Genomic DNA, 26,696 nt, shown 5'->3' with positions numbered 1-26,696 from the left:
CTGAAAGTCATATTTTAGTAAAAGACAAGCATTATCTCAATTGTAGGTAAGTGGGAGCACTTCAACTTCATGAGATACAAAAGAGGTCAGAGAAAATTATCTCCAGTCTTAAATACTCCAAAGCTACAAGACAGGTTTGATTAGTATGAGGTTTCTTAGCACCTCCTTATGTTCAATTCTTCATCCTTCTATGTCAACATGTCCACTTATTTCTTTATTTTATTCTGCTAATTTAATTCCAGGCATTCTAAGAGCCTGACATGGCTGCAACTTGTGATTTTCTTCTCTCCTGTAACTGACTTAGCTATGTTATGTCCCAAACTTTGCAGCTGGTAAGAGATTGCTTCCAGATGTTTGTGATTTTTGGTTTGAATACATTTTATGCTGGAAAAACTATTCCCTTTGTCACTTACAGCCTAGGAAGAGATATTAATTTTGACAAGTTCTCCTCATTGCTCATAAACAATGTCTTTTCCCAACATGTCTTGCATGCATATTCTTCATGTTCAGTCCTGTTTCCATGAACAACAGGAGGTTGCTTATTATCTCAGATGAATATACAAAATCTGCAGAAACCTCTCTGGTGAGGACAGGATAGGCTCCACTTCTCCAAGGATATGGTCCATGCAGCACAGCCCATTATGCCAAGGTGACCATTTTGAGCTTCCTGAGGGCGTACCTCTGCATAGAGCTACATTGCTCTCCATAGAGAAACCTCCTTGTTACAGAAGAAATCCAATATAATTAAATGACACCTATGTTATCCTGAACCCCTTGAAAGATGCACAGCTTCCTTTGAGAAAAAGAACATAAAAATTAAAGCCTTGGCTCTCCTGTTTTGTTTCAGTGGAAACTGGAGCACGTCCATTTCTATTGAAATCCATGCAAAACTTCTATAAATAGAAAAATGATCCTGTGGGGGTTCAAAATCTTGTTTCCCATTTTCTGTTGCTCCATTTCAGTAGCTAAGTTGAGCACTGTTTCCAAAGAATAATTTTAAGACATGTAAAATGCAGACAAGCAGGAGGTTAGTTTAACAAAAAGCATATGAAGGCAGAGAAAAGCATCTCATTGGAAGCTCTTCCAGAAGAACAAAGTACGGAAAAGACAAGGATGAAGCCCAAAGTCCCAACAACGAAGTGGGTAAAAACCTCACTACAGACACACACACCCCCACCCCCCCGCCCAGCTCTGTCACAAAGGAACAGAAGCATGTCCTTTATACTTCATTTTGCTTTGAGATGATACAGACAGCTAATTCAGAATCTTCTGACTTTGGTCTTTTGCTGGGAACAGCATGATAACACTCTTTTTTGACAGTTTGCATTGGGTAAATTTTCTCAGGTTACTGGAAAAGAATTATATGAATACATGGTCATTTCCACCTAGACCCAGGCTGATTTATGCTACTGTCTTCACAGTCTCAGGTTAAGTATTATACTGGTGCCCGCCAGCAGTGCAATACTTGACTGTCTGACTGTCGGCATTTCCATCATAAATTTCTGGTTTCAGAGGCTTATGACTTCATTGTAAAATGTCGCTTGGGGGTGAACCTTGCAAGGTCGTTTTAAGTTACAAGACAGAAAACAAAATTAAAAAGTTAGTGCTTTCTAACTCTTTGCACTTTATCATTTAAAAGGACCTAAAAAATGCTTGCTCCACTACTCATCTGAGTGTGGTACACATATGTATGGTATTACTAATATTAGTATCTCTACAGTAGGTTACTTAAATATAAATTGGACTTTTATTCCATTGATTCAGTACAATTTTTATTTCATTGATTCAGTGGTATCAGTAAGTCCCTCCCTAAGGTATATCCCAATGCCTCCTTGCTCCCTTTTTCATGTCCCAAGGAGTTCAATTAAGCTCACAGTACCTCAGGCTTGGATTATGAGAATTGCTCAGCTAAATTATCTGATGGCACCCAACTTTCTTATTCCTCCTTCTTCACCTTGAAGGGCTTCATATTCATTTTCATCCTACAGAGTCCCAATGATATTTGTCCCTGAATCCTGCCCCTCTTTTCCCTCTTGGGAGTCTGCTTCTCCATGAGAGCGCAGCTCCATGCTTGGCATTTTCTTAGGGATGTACTAAGTCTACCAAACTTGGTCCAGGTTCATATGCCAGATGCAGAGGTGAGGGTCTTGGAGATACATTCTTTTACAGACCTCCCCAGCACCTTCCAGTGATGCTGTGCGCCCCTTCTAAGGGGGGACTTTCAATAGAAATTTACCACCACAGGCATTGGAATATTTTAGAGATAACACACAAAGTCTTTGGGGCATATTCGGGATTTCTAGTTTCATCTGAGATATCAATTACAAAGCAATTTCCTGGATAAGATGTAAGATGTGACAGATCATTATTCTGACTGAAAGTAGGAATGATCCTCATAATATCTAAGCCTGTACTACTATCCCAAATGCTGGATTTGTTCAAGCTAAATTTATAGCACCTTTTCAAATGCCTTCAATTAAACCCTTGAATAAAGAAGAACAAAGCATTTCCCCTCTTCACAAATACAGCCTTAAACTGCCTGAAGTTCTTTATCCCCCATTGCTGCTAATGCTTCTCTGCCTCCAAAGTAGCATCATCACTGATCCTCAGAAATCTTCCTCTAAATATTCCCCCTTTCTTTTAGCAAGATGGCACCGCTGCTTTGGCTCCAATGTGATTCTGTTACTTCTTTATCTTCTCCTACCTTAACATCTTTTATGGGCCTGTGGAAAGCCAGGTCTTCCAGCAAATACACTTTCCTCTTTACAAGAGACAACACATCTTCAAGATAAAGTTAAATATTTCGCTCCATGCACTCAGCACCTTTTCGTGCCCAGTAATACCAGCCTCCCTCAAAGACTTTCTTTCTTACTACCTCTGATATGCTTTTTACCTAAACCACCACCAGCAATATCGCTAATGTCCTGTTTGCAAAAGTCAAGTCATAAGAGATCAGCTTTAAAACTGCATCTTGAAAAAAAGTCTTCAAATCCAGTTCCTGTGGCTTTTTTTCCTTTTCTTTTTTTTTGAGGATGAAGGACTATGCTTTTGTTCTAAGCTCTGAGGAATCCACTTACATGTTTTAAATGGAAGATCAGATGCTGAACTCATTAGATGACTTCCAGGATTGGGGATTTAGGAGAAACACCTACAGTTTTAAGTCTTGTGATGAAATCCCTGTGTGTAGGGAACCACTGTGTCATTCCCTCTTTTGATATCTTAAGACAGACTGAACTTATAGCTTTTCATCCGCACCACCTCCTTTTCCAGCTCCTTATTTCTAGTATTTATTCTTCCTCCTCCTCCTTCTAATTTCTGTCTCTGCTATATGATAGGCTGTGTTTAGTCCCACTTTCTGCTTGCCTGTGCCAGCAGAAACCCACACTGTCAAACGACAACAGCAGCACGAGCCCTGCAGAACGCCAGGTCCCACAGACAGCCTGGACCCAGTTAGCATGGCTTTGAAGTTGTCCTGGGTTCAGCAGTAGCAGTCAGTTTTTCTCCTTCTTAGTAGCTGTTGCAGCACTGTGTTTTTGACTTTTGGCCTAGGAACAAAGCTGATAACACTGACGTCTAGACTGACCAAGGACTTTGTGAGTCTCATGCTCTGCCAGGGAGGAGGAGGGGCCGGGAGGAAGTGGGGACAGGACACCTGACCCAAACTAGCCAAAGACGTATTCCATACCACAGCACATCATGCCCACTATATATAACTGGGGGGATATAACTGGGAGCTACCCGAAAGGGCACGTTCTCTTTTCTGTCGGGCTCTCTTTTCCGGCGGGTGGTATCGTATTCTCTTCCCTTGTTATTTCCCTTATCATTATTATTATTGGTGGCAGCAGTAGTGATTTGTGTTATACTTTAGTTACTGGACTGTTTTTATCTCAACCCATGGGAGTTACATTCTTTTGATTCTCCTCCCCGTCCCTCCAGGAGCGGAGGGAAGAAAGGTGGGGGGGGAAGTGGACTTCGTGGTTCTGATTTACGGCCTGGGCTTAAACCACGACAGAAGTACAAAGCATGGGCTGGGGTGAGGCAGAGGCAGGTCCAGAGGTTCTGCCAATTTCCTTTCAATTGGAAGAACTTCTGTGGAGTCACAGTTGGAGTCTAAACCTTCCTTTCTCTGGTCCCTTGCTCATAACTGTCCTCCGCAGATTCTCCCCTGAAGCATACCAAGGCACAGTTGGGTTCAAGCCACAGTGAAATGCTCTATAAAGTTTCAGGAAAATAAGTCCAGTTGCTTTTGAGGGATGTGAAAGAGATACTACCACAGCTTAAAAAAGGGAGCAAGTTTTGTACATGCATACTTTAAAGGAGGCAGAACTCTCATGTGGCCAGACATTGCTCAGATAATTTTCAGCCAAGAACATTTGAAGTTACCTTGCTTATAAATGATTAAATAGCCACCTGCAGTACTATAAAACTACTAATCATTTCCATTTAGCAGAAAAATCTGACAACAGCTGTCTACCAGAAGTCTTTACCTCCATTTGCTTTCTGAATATCACAGTATGTTAGAGATTGGAAGGGACCTCAAAAGATCATCTAGTCCAATCCCCCTGCCAGAGCAGGAACACCTAGATAAGGTTACACAGGAATGTGTCCAGGCGGGTTTTGAATGTCTCCAGAGAAGGAGACTCCACAACCCCCCTGGGCAGCCTGTTCCAGTGTTCTGTCACCCTCACTGAGAAGAAGTTTCTTCTCAAGTTTAAGTGGAACCTCTTGCGTTCCAGTTTATACCCATTACCCCTTGTCCTATCATTGTTTGCCATTGAGAAGAGCCTGGCTCCATCCTCATGACACTCCCCCTTTATATATTTATATACACTAATAAGGTCCCCCCGCAGTCTCCTCTTCTCCAAGCTATAGAGACCCAGCTCCCTCAGCCTTTCCTTATAAGGGAGATGCTCCACTCCCTTAATCATCTTAGTTGCTCTGCGCTGGACTCTCTCCAGCAGGTCCCTGTCCTTCTTGAACTGAGGGGCCCAGAACTGGACACAATATTCCAGATGCGGACTCACCAGGGCAGAGTAGAGGGGAAGGAGGACCTCTCTCGACTTACTGACCACCCCCCTTCTAATACACCCCAGGATGCCATTGGCCTTCTTGGCCACAAGGGCACAGTGTTGGCTCATGGTCATCCTGCCGTCCACCAGGACCCCCAGGTCCCTCTCCCCTACACTACTCTCTAACAGGTCGTTCCCCAACCTATATTGGAACCTGGGGTTGTTCCTGCCCAGATGCAGGACTCTACACTTTCCCTTGTTATATTTCATCAAGTTTCTCCCTGCCCAACTCTCCAGCCTGTCCAGGTCTCGCTGGATGGCAGCACACCCTTCTGGCGGGTCAGCCACTCCTCCCAGCTTAGTGTCATCAGCAAACTTGCTGACAGTGCACTCAATTCCCTCGTCTAAATCATTGATGAATATATTAAATAATACTGGTCCCAGTACTGACCCTTGAGGCACTCCACTAGATACAGGCCTCCAACTAGACTCCGCCCCATAGACTACAACTCTCTGGCTTCTGTCCTTCAGCCAGTTTGCAGTCCACCTCACTACCTGATCATCCAGGCCACACTTCCTCAATTTAGCTATGAGGATGCTGTGGGAGACTGTGTCAAATGCTTTGCTGAAGTCAAGGTAGACCACATCCACCGCTCTGCCATCATCCATCCACAATGTTATTTCCTCATAAAAGGCTAGGAGGTTGGTCAAGCATGACTTCCCCTTGGTAAAGCCATGTTGACTGCCCCTCATAACTCTCTTATCCTTGACATACCTTAAGATGGCATCAAGGATAAGGTGTTCCATCACTTTCCCAGGGATGGAGGTGAGGCTGATCGGTCTATAGTTACCCGGGTCCTCCTTCTTGCCCTTTTTGAAGACTGGAGTGACATTTGCTTTCCTCCAGTCCTCAGGCACCTCTCCCGTTTCCCAAGACTTGGTAAAGATGATGGAGAGTGGTCTAGCAATGACTTCCGCCAGTTCCCTCAGCACCCGCGGGTGCATCCCATCTGGACCCATGGATTTATGGATGTCCAGATTGCTCAACTGGTCCCTAACCCATTCCTCGTCGACTAAGGCAAACTGCTCCAGTGACCTGACTTCATCTGAGGTCTCAGGAGTACAGGGCTCTTCAGGACTGCCTCCGGCAGAGTAGACAGAGACAAAGAAGGCATTCAATAACTCTGCCATCTCTGTATCTTCTGTCACCAGGGCACCCATCCCATTCACCAGTGGGCCTACCTTGCCTCTGATGTTAGTTTTATCAGCTATGTATTTGAAAAAGCTCTTTATGCTGTCCTTGACCCCTCTTGCCAGATTTAATTCTAAGGAGGCCTTAGCCATCCTAGCTGCCTTCCTACATCCTCTAGCAGCAGCCTTATATTCCTCCCGAGTGGCCAGCCCCTCCTTCCATGACCTATAAACTCTCCTCTTCCACTTGAGCATACCCAGCAGTTCCTTATTTAGCCACGCAGGTCTCCTGGCCCTCTTCCTTGACTTCCTACGTGTCGGGATGCTCAGCTCTTGAGCTTGGAATAAGCAATTCTTGAATGCCAACCATCTTGGGCCCCTTTACCTTCAAGCAGCCTTGCCCATGGGATTTCCTCTAGCAATTGCTTGAAAAGGCCAAAGTTTGCCCTGCTAAAGTCCAGGGTTGCAATTCTACTTGCTATTGTACTGGTCCTACCACACAAGATCCTGAATTCCACCATCTCGTGGTCGCTACAACCAAGGCAGCCCTCAACCTTTACTGCTTCGACCAGACCCTCCTTGTTAGTGAGGATGAGATCCAGCAGCGCTCCTCTCCTGGTTGGCTCATCCACCATTTGCATGAGGAAGTTATCATCCATACACTGGAGGAACCTCCTGGACTGTGGCTGGGTTGCTGAGTAGTCCTTCCAGCAAACATCAGGGAAGTTAAAATCCCCCACGACGACCACGGCCTGTGACTGTGAGGCCGCTCTCAGCTGCCTGTAGAAGGCCTCGTCAACTTCCTCACCCTGATCTGGTGGCCTGTAACAGACACCCACAACAGTACCACCCCTGCCAGCCTGCCCCTTAATTCTCACCCACAGACTCTCAACTCGCTCGTCCCCTGTTCCTGGACAGAACTCAGTACATTGCAGCTGCTCTCGCACATAAAGAGCAACCCCACCACCCCGCCCGGCTGGCCTGTCTTTCCTGAAAAGGACATAGCCCTCCATGACTATATTCCAGTCATGTGAGCTGTCCCACCATGTCTCTGTAATTGCCACTAGATCGTAATCTCCTGACTTAACACAGGTCTCTTACCCTTCCTGCTTATTTCCCATGCTGCACGCATTGGTGTACAGGCATTTCAAGGAGGGAGCTGAGCTCACCAATTTCACCCTAGGATTATAGGAGGCCTCCCAGTCTTCATCAATTCTAGAGTGCTGCCCCACTAGGGCAAGCCCAGTTACAACCCCATCCCCCTTCGAATCTAGTTTAAAGCTCTCCAAATGAGCCCTGTTAATTCATGCCCCAGCATCCTTTTGCCTCTGTGAGTTAAACCTTTCCCACGTGCCATCATCCGGACTGGAGCCTTATAAAACCAGCTGTTATCAAAGAACCCAAAGCCCTGCCTGAAGCACCAGTCTCGTAGCCAATTGTTTACGGACTGAATTTTCCCATTCAGTCCCACATCATCACCGGAAGATGGAAAAAGTGAGGAGAAGATCACTTGAGCCCCAGACTCTTTCACCATCCGCCCCAAGGCCCTGTAGTCTTTCTTCATCCCCCTCAGACTGCGGGAAGCAGCTTCCCCCCACCTGTCTGGAAGACCAGCAGCGGGTAGTAGTCTGTCGGGTGCACCAGGCTGGGGAGCACCTTGGTGATACTTATTTTGAGATTGACTAGTCACATAATAGGACAGAATCAAAATGTAATGTTTAATCATCATAGCAATTAATAAATCTGAAACACCAAATCTCAAAATTGCTGGATGCTGCATAATTTTAGTGTGTGCAAAGTTAACTTTTTCTCCTGTGCTTCTGTAGTTCAGTTAAGAGCTGTGCTAAGCAGCATGGCACAATCCACAAGCAAGCAAGATATACTGCAGTGAAAGTCCCCAGGTCAGAAGGCAGTGGGTAATTGCCAGGATCACCACAAGAGTTGCTGATCTGAACTTCTAAAATTTTATCTGGACTGAAATACAGCTACCATCTCCTACCTGTATTGCATTTATACCCACTTAGCATGTGCTCACACTGTAGATAGACTAGAACAAAAGCTTCCTGACTACAGCAAAACTAAACAGATTAATCTATTTGGATTGATGTGGAGGAGAAGAGATACCAAATAGCACTGTATTACAAAAAGATCAGGCGGCCACGTAATTAAATCTTGTACTGATAATCCTGCAAAGCCAAGAGTCAGCATTCAACCACAGTTCTGAATTCCTGGCTTTGTTCAAGTCAATGGGAGACCTGCTGTATACTTTGATGGAGCAAAGGCTTTACCCCTCTACTGTTTGCATGGGGAATTACACAACCTTCATGTTAGATCACTAAAGGTTTCTTGAAATTTGTTACATAATTACATTTCCACACACGAAGTCAATTTTTTAAAATGCAAGTTTATCCCTGAGTTACACTAATCTCTACTTAGCGAGCTAGAAAAAATCATGTTATTATCCGCAAGAATGCATAAGGAACAGTGTGTCATCTTTCAGCATAAATGTTTTGCCTTTTCCCATTTGAATTCAGACAACATTATCTTAACATTCTTCATGCATGATGATCTTTCACATCAAGGACAAAGATAACACTATAATGCCACTTATCTTGTAAGCCACTTTTTTATCATACCCCATTTCACTCAGTGGTGTTATGACACTTAACAGAAGTGCCATGACATGGCAAGACATGGTGCATTTCAAAGAAATTCTCAAGATGACTAAGTCATTTTGTGTTCTCTACAAAGCATAGTGTTACGAATATTCTGCAAAAACAATAATTTGTTGCTTTTCCTTTTATTTTGAAGCAGAAAACTTAATTCTGATTCAGTTTTCTGCTTCAAAATTCAGCACAATTGCAAATTTCTCTACTTACTTGCTTTTTCAATACCTTTCTATATATATAGCTCTCTATTCCTTGGCTTTTCAAAAGAAAACTATTTGACTTAAGAATGTTTCAAGCTGAAGAGAATCTATATAATTATTCCCTGAGGGCAAACATGGAAACTTGTCTATCTGTACTGACAATGAAGTACACGGTGATAATATGCTGTTCATTCTGTCAAAAATACCTAACTACTCTGACAGGGTTTATTATATGCAAATATTTCTTCTTAAACTCTTCTCACAGCCTTGAGTTCCCTGCAGCTTTCAAGCAAGGCATGTTTGTTCAGTTACAGTTCCTCTCCTTTGCTCTTCCAACTGATAAATTTCCTTTTTCCTGTTACAAAATCTGTGCTAAACATTTAAACAGTTTCTTCATCAAGTGTGTGCTTCTGGCTGTAGAACATTTATTATTATTATCCAAGCTTAATAATGCATGGATAGATCACTGTTCCAAGAGATTTTATTTACATACACATACATGTAATGGACTATATTTAGAACAATGACATGAACATCCTTCTGCATTGGTATTCTTCAGTTTGGTGGAAAGAACAGATACATGATCTGATAAAGATGCTGCTCTGCATTCTCAATAACTATGAAAGTTCTGAGTTATGAAATACATAGCATTTGAGAAGGACCAAAGCTGGAAAATGTGAATGAACCAAAAAAGTGTAAAGGTTTCACCTGGCAAAGCCGACTCCTCTGCTGACTCCATTAGCATCTCTTAATATTCTGGTGGAAATGACATGTCCAAAGGGTTTCAGCATATTCTCCAGCTCCTGCTCATCCATGGAAACGGGTAAATTTGAGATGTATAGATTTGTGGGATCTTGCTCTTGTTGCTATGACAAAATGAGAAAAATATCCTCCGTTAGACTGTGCACAATAGAATAGTTTATGGCTCATACAATGAGGGCTACTCAAAACAAGAGCAAGCCAAGAATTTATAGTTGCATTAGAAGCAAAGCTGGGCTAGCTGTTCACGACAACAACGTATTTGCCAAATTTCTGCAAACTTTCATGCATGTGCTTAATTCTGTATGTGATTCTTATTGAATTCAGTGATGCCACTCATTTATGAAAATTACTCATGCACAAGTATTCTCGTGTTTGTGTCCTGATTTAGCAAACAGATTGTGAAGAAAACATGGTTTCCACAAATGTGCTCACTGGTAACATAAACAAAGAAAGAAAACTCAACACATTTTAAGCAGATGTGCTTTCCAGCCTGCACACTTCCCATTCAACCTGTTCATCATGAGCAAGCTTCACTGAAAACACACAACACTTTCCATAGTACTTTTTGGGTTTTTTTTTCCTCATCAGAAATGTCTTGGTTGATAATGTGGACAAGACCTAACTGGACTGGGGGGAGCTCTGCAGTTCAATCTAAGGTCCTGCTGAGACAGGTTGCATGTTTATTCTCAGACTGAATTAAAATATCTTACAAAATATAGCGTTCAGTATAAATAATGGAGAAAGCAAATTAGAAGAAATCTTTCTCATTCTAATTTGGATTTTTAGGTTAAACTTTAATTTTTGGCAATCATTCAAACTCCTATTCTTGCTTGCCAAGCTACTGCTACTGAAACACAAAGAGGCATAGATGCTACATGTCAAATAAATGTATTAAAGCAGTAAATAAAAAACTTGTGTAAAGACAACCAGGTCTTGATTACATTAAATCAATTTAGTTAAGCCTTTGCAAATTTTCATGGCTCTGTTTCCATTTTCACTGATATGAGCTTTACATAGTATCTGATCACCTGTCAGTACAAACCTGATTGGGACCAGACATGACTACATAATTATAGCTAATGCTTGATAACCAAAAACACAAAATGCAATTTTTATGCTGTGCAGTAAGCCAGACAATACCTTACCTGTCAAAGCCCTCTGAGACAGATTCTTGGATTCTTTTTTGTTACACATTTTAATGGGCAGAATTCATTTTTACTTGTTCAACACAGAGTTGACAACAGTAGTGCCTTTTTTTTTTTGCTATGAGGTGTCCTAAAACCAGATTAACAATCTTACAGCAGCACCACAATCTTACATTGAAGAAATTACACAAAGTCCTGCAGCCATCTGCCCTGGTTTAACTAAAGCAAATTACAGTCCATTAAAATCAGTGCAGATGTGTCTTGTCAAACAGAAAGAATCACACATTCTGTTTCTACGTATGAAGATGGGGCAGAACCAAGATGTCTGCTCCATCACTGCCTTGCATATTCAAGGATATTGCATATCGAAAATGGAAGGAAAAATCATTTCAAGCTGTGATTCATGCGCCCCATCTTTGCAAGGACAAGAATGACTAAGCAAAGTCTAGAATGGTTAAATACTGGAATCAGAAGTCAAAGAAAGTTTCCAGCTTTCCTTACCCCAGGATCAAGGGAAACTTTAGTCCCTTTGGATGAGAAGAAAAGCCGCAAATGTATACTCAAAGGGTCAGAAATGAGAAGTCACATAATGCTGTTTTACTGCATAATTTGGATTCTGACCTAACTGCAAACACTTGCTTTTGGACATGCTGCTTAACGCTCATTGCATTCTAGGTTTGCGTCTCCAGATCCATTCACCCCAAGAAACACCACATTACTATGTAGGTCAAACTCTCCACTATTTTACAAAACAGAAATACAAGAACGAAGTATGCACATTTTCAAGCTGCTCTCTATAGAAATACATCCAGTTATTACCACGCTTTGTAGTAAGGGACAGAGGAGACAAAAACCACACACACACGAAGAGGGAACTTACTGCAAATTGAAGTTACAAACTCCAGAACTAGAAAAACATTCTTTCCCTTTCCAGTCATCTTTCCCTGCAGTTATCTTCCTTTTGCTCACATCAATTTACATTCATACAGCTCTGAAAGCTAGTTCCTCTCCAACAACCCAAAGATATTACTGAGGGGTCAGAACTGGTACAGTATTGACAACACGAGGAAAATCATGCAAACAGTCCTGGAGGGAAGGTAGGCAAGAAAAGAGAGGAATATGAGCTTCAGATCACACTTTTGGCTTTGAGAAAAACTAACAAGCAAAAATCTGAAACATTTTCTTTCTCCTCTACTTTTTTCCACGTTGTTCGCCTTTTCTGTGTGCAACTATTTATGTTTCATTGCTTGTTACTTCCCTTCACACATCCCCCCATACATGCCACAGAAAAAAGGAAAGATATAAGACTTAGGAAGCATCTTCATGATTTCCAAGTACTCTGAAAATGTGAGCAACAGAGGCAGTTAAAGCAGAGGCATTACAGAAGCAAGTGGAAAGGTTTGTAATTCCAAATAATGACATTGCTATGCAAACCTCTACTCATGGATTGGCTAGGGGCTTCGATTCATCAACCAGTCAGTGCTCAGTGATGGACATCCCTTGTCAATATTTAGAAAGAATATGCAGATGACATCGCCATAACCAAAGGAAAGACTAATATGAAGAAAGCAGAGTTATACACGTTGCTGCACAAGAGCCATTGCTTTTACTGAAGCAATTCAGTCCCACAGAATATTAAAATGAGAACTTCTATTTCGACTACTCAGTTTTCAAGCTGGGGCAAGCAAATAAAATAAATAAGAACTGCTGTCAATGTGCCTCACTTCTGGAGCAGGAACACATGAGCCTTTTAACTGTGTTAGAGATTAAATGCCACTATTTTAAACATCTGTGGAAAGTTTAGCTACACTCTGAGGATGAATGAAAGACTAGCAGGCCATAGTAATTCTCTCACAAGGATTTACCCAGCCTATCTTTTATCAACATGATAAACAAGAGCAAGCAGAAAGAGACAGATGAGGCCACTCATGCTGCCTCCGCAGCACAACAGTGTTTTCTAAGAAAAGAAAAAACCACAATATTTTTCCTTACTATACAAATATAACATTTAGAGAAATACCTCTTTCCTTTACAGAGTAATATCACCCCACAGAAGTCATATCTCAAACACAAACTGAAAACAAGATTAAATCCTTCCCAACGACGAAGCCTGGAGCTGAGCAGGCTGTGCAGGAGCAGTGAGGAGCCTGGCTGTCCTATCACCATGCAGCCAGACCCCACAGCCACCTACCCTCGTAAACCCCAGTTTCTCAGGTTCAGCTCCCCCTCCTAGCCTCTGGCACCAGGGCTCCCTGTGATCCTTTTCAGTTACACAGAGTCCCCTCTGCAGCACGGAGGTGCTGACATACACTCATTATTTTGCCTGAGTATTCTCATCACAGATTCCCCAAGCTGCTGCATGAGATACTTGCTTCCCCAACCCAGTGTAACTGCTGAGCTTTCCAGTGTGAAAGGCAGATGTCCTCCTGTTCAGAATGTGCCTATCTGTCGTCAAGATGAGCCCAACCAGAACCATAAGTCCAAGCACTCCATGAACTACTAGCCTTTCATAATCCTAACTAGTTGATAGTCAGGTTTCTGCCGTCACTGAAGGATAACATTCCAAGGCTGCAGGACTGATGGTGTGTGGATCCACACAGTGTAGACTAGGTTCCCTCTATCTCATGTAATACTTTCTTTGGCTTTTCACTAAGCATTAAAAAATGCTACTTCCCACCTTGGGATGCTAAAATCCTATTTATTATTGTGTTTGGTGCCAAACGGGACTGACCAGTCATCAGTGAGAGAGCTAAAAGTCATTCATGAGATATGGTCATTTCAGAACTGCATTTTCCTTTTATGCTCCCAATATTCTGGATACGACCAGAAGAGGAGGAGAGGCAGAAAACCACACACTCTCCAGAAACATCTCTAACAGCACTGTGTCTCACATGCCCTGAAGCTGCTTAGACCCCACCCAAGCAGGGTCAACAGCCAAGCAGAGCCTACACTACTGCCTGGGCTTTGCAATCCCTGTCCTGCTTTCCCTCTCCGGACCACAGCAGGGACACTAGGCTCACCCAGCACCACATGGGAATGACACACCTCTTGACACAGCTTCCCAAAGCACAGCAGCCTCCCAGGTTTAATCCCCCTACGTGAGAAGGGCCCTCCAGGGGGATGAGGACCAGCCACTGCATCTGGCTGTCACCCTGGGGGCAAAGTGAAGGAGGGGGCTGCCCGGAGCGGTGGAGGGCTTGCTGAAGTGCAGTAACATGGCTCCTCTGCTTTTCCCAGACCCTGTGTGCCAAATTCAGCTAATTAATGGGTACATGGCCAGGCCAAGTTGCTGCTTCTTGAAGGGAACAGGAAGGTAGTTGTGGAGCCTGTCATGTGTGCCACCTGTAAAAGCATTATGGCTCAAGGCATGTAAACTTGCAAGTGCAGTCTCAAGGCACTGTCAAAAGCCTGCTCTTGGCTGTCCTTACGGAGATGCATTTTACCCATGATCTCCCATTTGACTGCCCAAGAAGGGTCACATTTCCCAAGTGCACTGCAGCCCCAGAGAAATGGGGGTGAACTCATACAGTCAGGACCAATGCTCTGAAATCCTGACATAGCCTCACAACCTAGACTGAGCTCATTCTGGCATCCTGGTGCATGCCAGGCTGCGTGGGTACATGGAGTGCCAAAGAAAGGGCAAACAAGAGACATGCCAGACCAGTGCAGGGATTTTTGCAACTCCTTTTGCTCCCACCCCAGCCTGTTTCACCATTGTTGTAGCCCAAATACCTTAGCTGTCCTGGCCTGTGGGCTCCAGAGCTATTAGCTGCATGCATACGTTGTAGTTAGGCCATTCTGGCTGGGGGGGCGATAGACAGTTCAAAACTGGTCAAAATCACAGGTAGGAAGGCTTAAACTTGAATACTGCCAACTAACAGTAGGTCAAACCCAAGTTTTCAATTAGTTTAGAGCGCTTCCAGCATTCAGCAGCAGGCATCCTGCTGCAAGGCTCTGGAGTTCAGCAGTCAGGAGCAGCTGTTCCAGGGAAACAGCCAGAAATGTCACTGTCTTTTAGCAAGAACTGGGCCAGTCACTCAGCTCCCAATGCCGGTGCCAACAGGCAAAAGAAGTTTATAATGCAGAGGATTTGAAATGCATTACACCAATAGCATCTGAAATGGATAAAACCCAGCTGAGGGTGTGCTGCAGCTCAAAGTCTGCTGTTTGCTATGCTGGACCCTTTCAGGCACTTTTGAAAGAAAGGACAACGCTCAGATGGGATTTTCCCTCCCATCCTGAGATAATCTTCGGAAGCAACGCATGAAAAGCTGAAAGAACAATTCCTGCTGGTGCGAGAAGAGGCTGAGCCTCTTTACGTAGCACATTTAGTAATGCATTCTTTAAAGATGTGTGCTGGGAGGGGCGGGCAGTTTTTGGCTGATATTTTTCCCCAGAAGGAACTCAAAGGAGTTACAGAAGGAACAGAAGGAACAGAAGGAGTTACAGAAGGAACTCCTGTAATCTCAGTGGGCTGGAAACCGAGTGTGTTTGGTTTATGTGGGAACCCTATGTACCAATTCTTTTTATTCAGCCTAAATTATTTCTCCTTAGAGATGTCTGCTCTGGGACGCTAAGTGCTGATTATTAGTTCAAACGATTCCTTTTTCCATCTTCTAAACTTACTCTGGGAATATAACTTTGTATGTGGATCAATATGAGATTCTGATTTCCTCTTTTTAAAAATATAATCGATATTTATATTAATACATCATATGCTTGTCCTTAATAAATTGAGACTTGATCATACCAGCACTGACACAGGTCAATATTACAGCTCACCTTTAAAAGCATGGTCCTGCCTTTATGAACATTTTAGATCCACATTCAAATCACCCTCAATTAGTACTTTCCCCAAAGTAGTTCACCTCTGCCTAATGGTCACTGCCCAGGTCTTCAGGCTATGTATGTAATTTATCTCCTTTAAAGATCTTGGTTGAACTTCTGCCTCCCCTCAACATAAAAATACTTAGGCTTTTTATGGAAAAAGCCATTTATGTGGAACCAGTTATATGAAACCAGATCATATATATGGAAACATTTATATGCCATTTCATAAATTTTCCAGTGTTCGCTCAGTATTTTGAAAACTGTGTTGTACAGTAGCATCAGTCTCATCTTCAGTTTATTAGATTATTTCTAAACTGGATTTGATACAAGCCACTGAGCTTAAATGAAATTTAGAGGAAGCATGTAATACTTTCTCTCAGCAGACTCACATTCAATATCTCTTCTTGTTATTTTATTATTTAATATTTACTTTTTTAGTACTGCAGATCAGGAGAACCTTCCAGGATATCTGAAATAGACATTAATTTGAAAATTGATTTGATATGCATTTGATTGGATTCACACACCAAAAATCTGAATTAAAAGACTTTTTCCCCAGTGTTCTATTGTTTCTCCATTTATTCCTGCTGCTTTTTCATATTAATGTGTCATATTTTTGCACATATGTAAAAGATGCTTGATTTTCAAACAGGTAAGTTATTGAATTTATAATTCAGGTGTTTAACTTCAGATCTAATGCTTAATATCTGCAAGTAACATTTGGAGAGGTCCTCTCTTCACTGACCTATCCAAGTATAGCAGGATGCTCCTAACTTCATTATCACAGTTAGATAGGATGAAGAGGAGATGGTGGCATGAAAGTTGAAAGAAAGTCACTCCAAAATCCATCACCTCCCAGTATTACAGAAGTGATGGCAGGAAACCCTTTTCCTCCTTCTCAGTGGCAGTGGGAGGGAGGAGTTTTGTGCAGTGGTTGAGGACTGGGATCTTGCCTGTGTACGTCTGTGTGGTGCCTTTCAAATCAATGAAGATACGCTGATTTGAATTCAGCAACAGTAACCCTGCCTTCGAAGATTTTTCATATTATTGTTTCTTTTATAAAAAGAAGGAACAAACAAATTAAGAAACCCACATGAAACACTTGCCATAGCAATGGTCCAGACCATGCAGCCTTTCAGAATTGTTAATGACAAATTTTGAGCCATCATTGCAGTAACACAAAATGAACAGAATGAATAGAGTGCAGCTGCCAGGGTTCCCTTTGACTTTTTACTTCCCTTTTTGTGTGGGCACACTTTTAGCAGTGTAGACAGCTACATCAATGGCCAGTTAACTATTGATCCCTGGCTGGTTTCACTCTTTTGTTGAGCAGCACACCAAAAGGGTTACAAGATCTACAGAAAGCCTAAACTTTGCATGGATTTTATTAGTGCACTAAGCACTGATAATGCAACAGATACAGAAGAAGGAAACCGGTAAAAGTAATGGGGGCCACTTCGTCAAGAGTCCTTCCAAAGTCCTTCCATAGAATTATAGAATTGTTTAGGATGGAAAAGACCTTTAAGGTCATTGAATCCAACCATTAACCTAGCACTGTTCACCATTAAACCATGTCATCTTTTAAATATGTCCAGGGATGGTGACTCAACCACTTCCCTGGGAAACCTGTTCCAATGCTCGACAACCCTTTGGATGAAGAAATTTTTCCTAATATCCAGTCTAAACTTCCCTAGTGCAACTTAAGGCCATTTCCTCTTGTTCTACTGTTTGTTACTTGGGAGAAACCAACACCCACCTCACTACAACCTCCTTTCAGGTAGTTGTAGAGAGCTTTAAGTTTTCCTCTGAGCCTTCTTTTCTTCAGGCTAAAAAACCCCACTTCCCTCAGCCACTCTTCAAAAGACTTGCGCTCAAGACCCTTCAAGCTGTGCTGCTTTGACATGCTTAAGTACCTCTATGTCTTCCTTATAGTGCGGGGCAAAAAACTGGACACAGGATTCGAGGTGTACCCTCACCAGTGCCGAGTACAGGGGAATGGTAAGTGCCCTGGTCCTGCAGGCCACACTATTGCTGATACAGGCCAGGATGCTATTTGCCATCTTGGCTGCCTGGGCACAAGCTGCTCATGTTCAGTTCTGTCAATCAGCACACCCAGGTCCTTTTCCACCGAGCAGCTTTCCAGCCACTCTTCCTCAAGCCTGTAGCATTGCATAGGGTTGTTGTGGGCTAAGTGCAGAACCTGGCACTTAGAATCATCAAAACTCATATTATTGGCCTTGGCCCATTGATCCAGCCTGTCCAGATCCCTCTGCAAAAACTCCCTATCCTTCAGTAGATCAACACTCCCAGCCAACTTGGTGTCCACTGATTAAGACATCAAACAGAACTGGTCCCAGTACTGAGCCCTGGGGAGCACCATTTGTGACAAGCCACCAACTGGACTGAATTCCATTCACCACCACTCCTTGGGCCTGGACATCCAGCCAGTTTTTTACCCAGCAAAGGGTATGCCCATACAAACCACAGCAGCCAGTTTCTCCAGGAGAATGCTGTGGGAAACAGTGTCAAAGGCTGCCACCCCCAGGCTTATCTCTAGCAAGCATGGTTTTATCCCTTCCCTCTTTCAGTTTTTTTTGCAGCAGGTACTGCTAGAGGCAGTACCTATCTCCTCAACCAAGACTGTATCTAAACACTAAAGGGCTTGCAGAAGAAGCACTGAAGAGCAGAGGGCATTGGGGTATTCAAAGAAGCTTATTTTGCCTTAGGTACCTTCAAAAGATTTTTTGCATTGTTTGATGGCCTTCCAAAGGCTCTAGTATGTAAAGATTTAACATCCTGAGATGTTAAGTCTCTCTTTCACCCTGATACATCTACTTCATGGCAGTCATTGTGCCTTTTTAGACCAATTACTGACTACACGTTTCATAAATGATCTTTCTTCCATTTTCAACCCTACCCAAATTCTACACAATAGTTTAAAATTGATTAGCAATTGGCTTTTTTTTTGCACACCAGTGCAGGATATTCGGCCTCAGCATAATTATGCAACTATTGTACAGAAATAATTAAGCCAAATCCATCAAACATCATAAATATAGCTAAAACTAATCCTGCAGCATGCATTTTTTGTGTCAGCTTCATTGTCAACAAGTCAGGTCAAAAGCCTGTTAATAATGACAAGGACACTTTCTGAAAAGACACAGTGGTTCTGCACATGAACACAGAGAACATAACTGCTATTCTGAAAAAAAGCATTTTCCAAATTATTTTAAGAAGTATCTTATTGTTATTTGCATGAGCAAATTTGAGCACTTCTGAGCTTTATAACGACCCAAGAATTGAACTCCTGCCACCAGAAATCCTTTGCCTGGGACCACCTAATCAGGAATGAGATGTGACTCAGGCACCCAATCTTACTGTGCCATCACTGAAGCTCTCTTTGTAACTATTTCTTAAACAAGGCATAGGCTGAAATTTGCTTTACCAAGTTTTGTCAAAAAATTGCAAACAAGCGAACTCCTAAAAACCATGACCTATTGAGAGAAAAGGAACAAAAGTATTGTAGGAAATTAATTGTCACAAATACCTGTATGAGCTCCATAGCAGAGTATTATTTATAACTACTGTTTTAATTAAAACCATGTACTTTAAAAAGAGTTCACAGTTTATATACGCCTGAGATTTCTTCTCACTGTGCAAACTATGAGAGTGCTGTGTCGTGCTGCGTAAGCTGGACTCAGCTTTCTTTTAATTAAGTTTGTTCATGGACAGCACAGCATTTGCTAAAGCAAAATATTGCTGGAACCAAATTGTTACTGGTCTGTGCAACAAAGAGCTGCTGCAGAACCTTCCATCATGCCTGTCATCTGCCCATGGTGATTTGATTTGCCCTTCATCTCGTGCGGCAAATATGGACTTCAGTCACTATAGTCACTGCTTCAGAGCACTGCATAAGATACATGGTATGTCCTTTTATGTCCACCAAATACAATCATAACCAGAACTATCAGACTGATATAAAACCCTATTCTTCACACTTCTGTCATCACAAGGTGAAATTTTTCAGAAATCCTTACTTCTTAGCTTTCCTAGAAACAAATTTCCACAATTTCCACAGTGCACAGTGCACTGCAGCCAAAAAGGCAGCTCAATCTCAGAAAGAATCACTGTGTCACTCTAGCTCTGAAGGTGTTCAGTTATCTCCATATTCTCTTTGACACTTGTTTTAATGACCGATTTGCTGTTAAGTAAGAATCAGTTAATAACCTCAGATTATTTGGAGTCTGTCTGTAACAGTTTCTGAAAATGCTACAGTCTCCTAGCAGTGAACCCTAACCAAGAAACTCACTAATGGCCCTAGAAAGCCAAAAGGTGATTTGCCTGATGAGTTGCAATCTAAATTGAACACCTTATCTATTTATTTTGATCTGTCACTGTGTCCTAGTGAACTTAAGACACTGTGTCCTAGCACGTTAAACAATATCCCATCGTGTATGTTTATTTGCTTTATGCTACACTGCATTGATGACAAGCTGACTGATGCATATTTTCCAGGACTTTCTTATCAATATTTAGACAGGAGTCAAGTCCTTTGCCCTTGCACAGCAAATCTTGTGATTTAACTCCCGATATTTGCATTCTCACTGAACCGCGTTTTACATGATGCTGTTCCACAGAAAGCATACATTTCTACATGTGCATATATATACTTACACAGAGAAAGAAGAGGTCACAAAAGAGGTTATTTCCTTTACGGAGGACATAGCATGAAATCAGGCGACAATATAAACTTTCTGTTATCAATAATGAAGAAAACTAATTTGAGCTAAGATGCCATATGCACTAAATCAATAAAAATAAATTAACAGCTTAAACTAAAGTGCTTAAAAAATTAATCTTAGAAATATACACAAAAAACATCCCATTATCATGGATTCTTGTGACACTTGGCATTTCAAAAAACATGATGCACACAAATAGTAAGTACTAAGTAGCACTTCAGTTCTTTAAAACAGATCTGCAGTGCCAGTGACACTAATTAGCTGAAATACAATTTTTTTAATATGCAAAATGTTCAGTGCATGCATGTCCAATTGTAATACTATCTAAACCAGAAAATTACAATTATTTTTGCTCTACTTAAAATCATAATACTCCCAAACTCCTGCCATAAACACGAAGAGTTTCAAGGTGGAACTTAGTCTGCCACATATAAAAATCCTTCAAGAATTCTACAGATCTCCTTTACAGAAGCTGGGACTCGGAAAGTTATGATAACAGACCCTAAAAAGCTGGATTTGTGTACAAAGCACTGGAGATTCTAGAGTAATGGTTACAATTATGACAGAATTTCTACATCTCACTTTTTTAGTCTGTATTTGTTGAGGTGGCAACTCTCAAGCCATGGTCTGGTGACTCCCCGAGCTGACTGGGCTGTGCTACTTCCTTACCTCAAAGTTACAAGCATAATGACTCTGTTCTCATGACAGTAACAGTGGACCAAAAGGATTACAAATAGTAGTGGAAATAATGGTTTTCTCCCTAATGTACCTCAGGACATAATACCACTTGCTCAGTGCAGACAGAATCTAGCATTGTAGAGGACAAACTTGGATTCTACAAAGCATTTTGATCAACCTATGCATTAACCCTTCCTATGTACTTTGTGGAGACTGTGCCACATGTTAGAGAAGAGGTCCATGCTGCACCTCACAATCAGAAAAGCAATGGGATTTTCTAAACAACAAGAATGTAGCAAGGGGAAGGGCTTTACTGTCTGATTTTCCAGTGGCCATAGGATGTGTTAATGAAGCAGCAGAGGCACAGATTACAGATGTTGTGCATGTGTAACCTGTACTTGGCCAGGGTGATGTTAGGATTTTCTATTCACTATTTCCAGCACCTGTCCTCCCTAAGGCCAGTGTATTTGCTCTGTTATGGCCTGATCCTTCTCTAACTGAATTCTACAGCAAAATTTTCATCATTCTTACTTGGCAGTACCAGGATCTGTACTGGAAAATATTTGCAGAACTACATTCAGATTTATAAAGGTGCAAAAAAACAAGTGGATTAATCTCTTCTAATTTTTTTTATACCTTTATTGCCCTGCTTTCAAAGCCGCCAGCAAAATGAAGACAATACAGATTTGAAAGGATACATATGCACACAGGGTTAAATTATTATCAATATTGCATCTATGTGTAGATAACAGCAACTTGTGCATTTCTCTTCAGAAACTTCTCTGGTTGGGGTTAAGTCAGGAAATTCAGAATTCTTCATGAAAATTCAAAGCCTTAGCATTTAACTCTCTACACTTGCAGTGGAAAAAGACTGTAGGCATTAATGGTAGTAAATTATCAGCACTGGGAAAGCATTAGAAGCTTTAAGAGGACTTTTTGGGACAGTATAATGCTTTTTAATATTTGACCCATTGACCCAAAGGCGAATTCAAGCAGCACACAGATCCCATGTGATTGCTTGTGAAGAAAACGGAACGCTTTCTTTTGTCATGTTTAGTGTTACTTCCTATAAACCATAAATGAAGTCAGAACTTTCTTGTCTGGGAATTCCTGTTGGGGTAAAGATTGAGGTCTGCTTAGCCTGAGTCCATGCAAACAGCTAGAGAACCATTATTCATCTTGATGCACATGCCAGAAATGGAAAAGTACTAGTCCTTGAGGATGCATCAGTTTTCAGGGAGTCTGGATTCTTTTAACTACTACAGAAACTTAAGAAAAAATCTACATAGATACTGCTTAAGGAAAACAAAATTTACCATAAAACACAGCCTTGACAGTTTTATTTCAAGAAATCTGTATTTAACACAGACAAAAATACCGTTCCCATTTAAGATCAAGCACAACTCACAAAACATGCAATGCAGAAGTATTTATACTTTTCCTAAATGCATCAGATATAAAAAGACAACCAGGCCATGTTTCAAATGTGACAAGGGATGGTTTTCACTCAAAAGCAGGACAGACACAGCAATACCACATTTTCCCTGTGTGTGGAATTCCCAGTGCTGAGTCATCAAGTCCCAGCAGAGGGTTAGCAAAAAGGCCTTGAATTGTTTATTTTCCACACTCGCAGATTAAAATGAAGAAATATTATTAGTAAGTGAAGAAACTGAAACTTTGCTTTATTAAGAAAATAATAAATATTAAAATAGAACAAAAAGGCAGGGTTGAATTCTGTGATTATCACTGCTGAATCTCTTTGCACAGAAGCAACTGAGAGCCCTCTGTGCTCTCCTCAGTACCTATCAGAGGAAGTCTTTCTCTGTATGATGAGATTGCCCTGGTAAATGAAGTTGAGATTAGAAGCAAATGACAGGGAAACAATGACAAGGGGTTAATGGTGGAGCTAAAATCCTGCCCCTTTGCCAAATCAAGCAGGCATGGTTCCATGCTGTCCAGGCTGCAGTCTCAGCAGTGCTAGTACTGTCCCATCATGTTTTTGCAGGCAGAGAAGTCAAATGCCCCACAGCTGCAGTTAGTGTCATAAAGCAAAGCCAGCAGGTAGCTTGAAGGGCTTACTGGATAGTGTGAGACCACCGCCCTCCCTGCTCTGGTCACAGCTAACCTGAGGCTGTGACTCGCTCCAGGAGAGCAGTACAGGCTGCAACTCATGAAGAAGAAAAGCACAGCAGTGACAGAAATCAATAACCTATGATGGCCACTGGACAAGCTGCAGAACAGGAGATACATCAGTCTCCATCTGGACAACATAGAGAAGAGGGGTCAGGCATCTGTCATCCATTACTGCTTGGGAAAGGGAGGTGAGCAAAGTGTCAAAGCTTCCCTGTGCTGATACAAAAACCCCAGCACCACTGGGGAGGAAAGCATTATTTAAAGTTATATTATGCTTTTTGTAGGCAGCAAATAGGGATTGCAGTAGCACAATGCGTTAACCAGAGGTTTTCGGAAAGCCAGGAGAGAGTAGTAGACACTCCTACAACTCTACAGTATTGGTGGGAAAAAATCAAGGCCAGAGAGAGCAGAAAGAGAAACGTTCTTCTCTTGCCAGTTAATGAAAGCAGAGAAAAGAGGGAATTTTATTGTGCTTTTCCGTCTACAAAGAACATTGCCTCTGCACAAGCAGTGGGACAGTGAACCAGAAAGGTATGAACTGTCTTACTTCCCAAAACCAAGGAAAGCTTGAGTTCTTCATGACAGTTTTCCTTCAAACCTTTCATTAGTTCCTTCCGCCTTTCATATCACCTAGAGGAGTGCAGTTTTCTGAGCAGTGAATGCTGACTCAAGTTTTCCAAGCCAATGAATGTTTCCAGTTGCATATTCACATTGAAAACACAAAGTCAACAGTTTTCTGTGGAAAGAAGCAGAAAATCACTCTGAAATTATAATAGGTATAGTAAGGCAGACAACGTGGCCAATTCTATCCACCTATTAAGGATCAAGACAGACCTGTAAAGCAAATTTTGTTGAGCCATAAGGAGCCATCCACCTGATCCTCCTGTGGCAAGAAAAAAGCATTTCCCTCTGCTCAAGAAACTGATGTGAAAGGGCACATGTGCTGTTCTTGTGGCAGAAATTAAGAGCTTCGAGAAGGCCATTAAGCAAAGACGTCTGGCATTTGAAATGAAATAATGGACACAGTTGTCTGCAGTCAGCTGGTGAGAATTGGGGTGGCTGGGAAGGAGCTCTTCACAGGGCAGCGAGGACACCTCAGAGGCGTTGCTGCATGAAGGTTGCCTACCTGCAAAAGCTCATGCAGTTCACCTCCTTTGTTACCAAAGACTAGGAGGTAAACCGTACAGGAATGGCACAAGATGATAAAAGAGAATGGTAAAGCAGAGATTTTACAAGTTGAAATTTAGACAGCACGAATCTTGAACCCGAGTACACGTGACCAGTCTCTGTGAGGAGGAGGAAAGGAAGAATAAAATGCTCCAAGCCCTGTACTGTCTCTTTCCTTCTGTTTCCAGAAATCTGGACTTGGCCGCCTTGCCTAGCACAACAACTGGCTATGACTGCTTGCGTGTCAACAATTTGCTGTGTTGTACTAAGCTGGCCTACAAGAAAATGCACCAGCATTCCAATAGTAAGCTCTCCATGGCTCATGCTTATCTGTTCTTATTATGTCTGTGCAGTATTTCAGCTGTGGCTAATGTATATATATGTATATCATTGTGCCTGTGAGTGCGCATATGCATGGGAATGATGTGTTTAAGTACGCATGTAACAACAAAATACGTTATACACATAAAAGTGCATTCCAGTTAAAGCATCCAGTTTTGAAGATCTGGGTAAACAGATGTCTGTGTTTAAAGATACATAAGACTGCACACAGATTTCCAAAAAAGGAGGCACATTTGCAATTATGCATACATATGTGTGAGTGACTGTGTACACAAAGGAGGTTCCCCCATAGCCACTTCATGTGCTTCACTGGTGGTATGCTTGTGTGTGATTAAATACATCTGCATGTAATCATATTTCACATTTACTTGTATACATGTATAAACTGTTCACATAAAAACTGATGGCTGTATCAATGCAGCAAGTGAAGGTTGTTACTACCCTCTTTCTCACTTATAAGTAACTCTAAGAACTTACTGCAGTAATAAAACTGAGACAAGATACACAGGCATTCTTGAGTTCCAGACTGGAAAGGAATTGCAAAGAAGGCATTCTGGATGTAGCTGATGGTTGGAATTAAAGACAAAGGAGAATCTGCAGTGGGGTGCGTTGGACCTGGCTCTCGTGTTGGTCCTTAAGTGATCTGAGTAATTTTGTTCCTGCTTTAGAATATTATAACTAAAAAGACAGTGTTAAAGAAATGAACTTGAATTTCTGAACGTTTCTTGATTACCTCACCCAGGTGCTGTATTTGCAACTTGTTTTCAAACCAGTTTTAGTGAAAAGAAGAGCTGAAGGCTTAGAAGCCAAACATCTTAACCTCTCAGTTAATAATTGCACCACTAGGGCAAAGAACTAGAATAAGAGAGAGCCACTTTATCATGTAAATTAGGAATGTTTTATCAGAGGAACATTTCTTATGCCAGTGCTTATCCTCGCTGATACTGATACCAGCAGCTGATGGCATAACCAGAAAATCACCCGGTACTCAGGAAACAACTTCAACCATTTCTTGAGGAGGTAAAACGCAGTTGTTCCTAAAGGAGGTAGGTCTGAAAGGTACCAATGTGCAACACCTTTACATGGATCCCTATGAAATCCCCTAGTTTGCTTGTGAAGTTCCCACCATGACTGCAGCAATTCCTGGTGGCTCACGGTAAAACACATACAGCTGTGTATGTGTGTGCATGTTTCACAAGCCATGTAAACACTTTAAATCTGAGGGACCAAACTTGATAGTTTTCAGTCCTGAGAAATTTGTGCTCAGCCCAACTTTGTCAACAGACCAAGCTAATGTTATGTGTATTCTGTGGGCCACTTGGGTTAAAAAAAAAGTAAAACTCAAAACACCAAAAAACACCCCTATGTTCTAAATACAGAAGTTGGTCATATCTACCTAAAATCCCTTAAAAACTCTCAGGTTCCTCAAAAGAACAATAAATAGCCACTGGATCACACATTCAACAGCCTCACAATGAGTTTTGACATTCAGAGGCTTCCCAATCTGCCCTTGCCAGGGACGGGATGAGGCTGGCTCCACTGAGAAAAGGATCAATGACCTCTGCAGCTTGTTTGCTTTTTAAGGGAAGTAACTTCAAGTTGTGTGACCCTATTTTTAGAGATCAATCAACTTAACCTGCTAGGCTGCCTTTCACAGGTTTTTGAGATACTACACTGTTTCAAAAGACCAAACAATTGGCAGAGAAAGTGAAAAGTTAAAAAGTAGAGCTATTTGCACTTACTCTGCTATTAATATTAAGACCTAAAATAATAACACTTAAAGAGTTCAAAATAGTGAAGTGTGGGGAAAACATTTTCAGGGATCCAA

The 26,696-nt window shown here is 41.9% G+C and overlaps 1 protein-coding gene across 3 annotated transcripts in view; it reads right to left on the bottom strand.

The window, feature by feature from the left end:
• RBMS3 (RNA binding motif single stranded interacting protein 3) overlaps positions 1 to 26,696 on the bottom strand; it is a gene marked incomplete at both ends in the record, with an annotated part of 444,014 nt that overhangs the window by 136,532 nt on the left and 280,786 nt on the right. For all 3 annotated transcript variants that reach the window (XM_080610082.1, XM_080610080.1, XM_080610081.1), the window contains one exon: positions 9,778 to 9,935. In XM_080610082.1, the coding sequence (XP_080466208.1) occupies positions 9,778 to 9,935 (158 nt within the window). The remainder of the gene's footprint in view (positions 1 to 9,777; positions 9,936 to 26,696) is intronic.

The sequence above is a fragment of the Psittacula echo genome (genome assembly GCF_963264785.1).
Source record: "Psittacula echo genome assembly, chromosome: 2".
Classification (NCBI taxonomy): domain Eukaryota; kingdom Metazoa; phylum Chordata; class Aves; order Psittaciformes; family Psittacidae; genus Psittacula; species Psittacula echo.
Note: the sequence above shows the minus strand (reverse complement) of the source record. Positions and strands in the feature narration are given on the sequence as shown.